Genomic DNA, 2,347 nt, shown 5'->3' on the forward strand with positions numbered 1-2,347 from the left:
TTCCTCTTTGAAAGTGTTTGGTTCTACTTGTTTTGTTCTTCGCCCACAAGTAGAACGTAGTAAGTTGTCTTCTCGTTCAGCTATATGTGTTTTTCTTGGTTATGGGGATGGTCAAAAGGGTTATCGTTGTTATGATCCTAGTGCCAAGAAATTGTATGTTTCTCGTCACGTTGTTTTTCTTGAACACATTCCTTTTTACTCTCTTTCTTCTGATTCTTATATTACTAGTAGTTCGAAACTCACTCATATCGATCCTTTTGGTCAAAATGAAAATATTTCTAGTGATTGTAATTTTGAGAATTGCAGGACTGATACTACTGCTACTCCAGATATTGACATCCCTCTTGTCCCCACGACTACCCAAGAACCTCCTACGATTGTTGATCCTCCGCCTCTTCGTTATCCCTCTCGTGAGCGTAAGTCTACTCAATTACCTGATTTTGTATATTCAACTTACTCTTCTTCTTTTGCTTCTTTTCTAACCTCTATACACAGTTTGTCTGAGCCCTCTTCCTATAAAGAGGATATTCTTGACCCTCTTTGGCAGCAGGCTATGACAGAAGAACTTTCTGCTTTGCATAAAACAGATACTTGGGAATTAGTACCTCTTCCTCCTGGAAAACGTGCTATTGGGTCTCGGTGGATATACAAGATCAAAACTAAGTCTGATGGGTCAGTTGAGCGATACAAAGCATGACTTGTTGCTAAGGGATTCTCTCAACAATATGGTATGGATTATGAAGAAACATTTGCTCCTGTTGCTAAAATGACTACTATTCGCACTCTTATTGCAGTTGCATCTATTCGTCAGTGGCATATTTATCAAATGGATGTTAAAAATGCATTTCTAAATGGCGATCTTCAAGAGGAAGTTTATATGGTACCTCCACAAGGTGTTTCTCATAATCAAGGGGAAGTATGTAAGTTGAAGAAAGCATTATATGGTCTGAAACAAGCTCCACCAGCTTGGTTTGAGAAGTTTACCACTGTGATTACATCTATTGGCTTTAGCTCTAGTGATCATGATTCTGCGTTGTTTGTCAAAACCACTTGTCACGGTCGTATTTTACTTTCATTATATGTTGATGATATGATTATTACAGGTGATGATATGGATGGAATTAATGATTTGAAATTACAGTTGGCCAAACAATTTGAGATGAAGGACTTAGGCACTCTTCGCTACTTCTTAGGCATTGAAGTTGCCTACTCTCCTAGAGGTTATCTTCTCTCTCAATCCAAGTATATTGCCAACATTCTTGATCAAAGTCGCCTTTCTGATACCAAAGTAGCAGATAGTCCTCTTGAGTTGAATGTGAAATATGCTCTATCTGATGGTGTTCCCCTTCCAGATCCCACCATATATCGTACATTGGTTGGCAGTTTAGTGTATCTTACAATTACTAGACCAGATATTGCTTATGCTGTGCATGTTGTTAGTCAGTTTGTTGTCTCTCCTACTACATTGCATTGGGCAGTTGTTCTTCGCATATGTCGTTATCTTCGTGGAACCCAATTTCAGAGCCTTCTTTTTCCCTCATCGTCATCATTGGAACTACGTGCTTATTCTGATGCTGATTGGGCCGGAGACCCCACGAATCGTAAGTCTACTACAGGATTTTGTGTCTTTCTTGGAGACTCTCTTATTTCTTGGAAGAGTAAGAAACAAGATATTGTATCTCGTTCTTCTACAGAAGCTGAGTATCGTGCTATGGCATCCACCACTACTGAAATAGTTTGGTTGCGTTGGTTACTTTCTGATATGGGTGTCACTCTTTCTAAACCAACTCCTATGTATTGTGATAACAAAAGTGCTGTTCAAATTGCCCACAACTCTGTCTTTCATGAACGAACCAAACATATTGAGATTGATTGTCACTTCACTCGTCATCATCTTCAGCACGGGACAATTACTCTATCGTTCGTCTCGTCCGCTCTACAGATTGCTGATTTGTTTACGAAGACGCATTCCATTAAACGTTTTCGTTTTTTGATTGACAAACTCTCGATGCTCTCTGCTAATGCATCTTGAGTTTGAGGGGAGATGTTGGTTATTATTATTATTATTGTTATATTTGTTTATTGTATCTTTGTTAGGGTAATTCGGTCTTTTCTAACTTTTAGTATTTATACTCTGGTGTAACCCTTACTCTTAGGTTTTTGTTCATTCTATTGAAACCCTAAGCTAAAGGGTGTTTTTCCTTTTTCTATGTTTACATATGTTCACTATTGTTAACAGAATGGAGTGAAGTGTTTCGGGACGACATGTATGTAAAAAAAATTAGAGTTTATATAATTTGTATTTTTGTAGATCATGAAAGTTTATCATTCAAATATTTTTAGTTTT

At 37.7% G+C, this 2,347-nt stretch overlaps 1 protein-coding gene across 1 annotated transcript; it reads left to right on the forward strand.

Moving 5' to 3' along the window:
* Positions 1-730: 730 nt before the first annotated feature.
* LOC131626959 (uncharacterized mitochondrial protein AtMg00810-like) lies at positions 731-2,032 on the forward strand. The gene has a single exon (XM_058897792.1). The coding sequence runs from the start codon at positions 731-733 to the stop codon at positions 2,030-2,032; it is 1,302 nt and encodes a 433-aa protein (XP_058753775.1).
* Positions 2,033-2,347: the final 315 nt, after the last annotated feature.

The sequence above is a fragment of the Vicia villosa genome, unplaced genomic scaffold (assembly GCF_029867415.1).
Source record: "Vicia villosa cultivar HV-30 ecotype Madison, WI unplaced genomic scaffold, Vvil1.0 ctg.000339F_1_1, whole genome shotgun sequence".
NCBI lineage: Eukaryota > Viridiplantae > Streptophyta > Magnoliopsida > Fabales > Fabaceae > Vicia > Vicia villosa.

Coding starts and splice junctions, on each gene's coding strand:
- LOC131626959 (XM_058897792.1), top strand. CDS start 731: ATGGATTATGAAGAAACATTTGCTCCTGTTGCTAAAATGACTACTATT.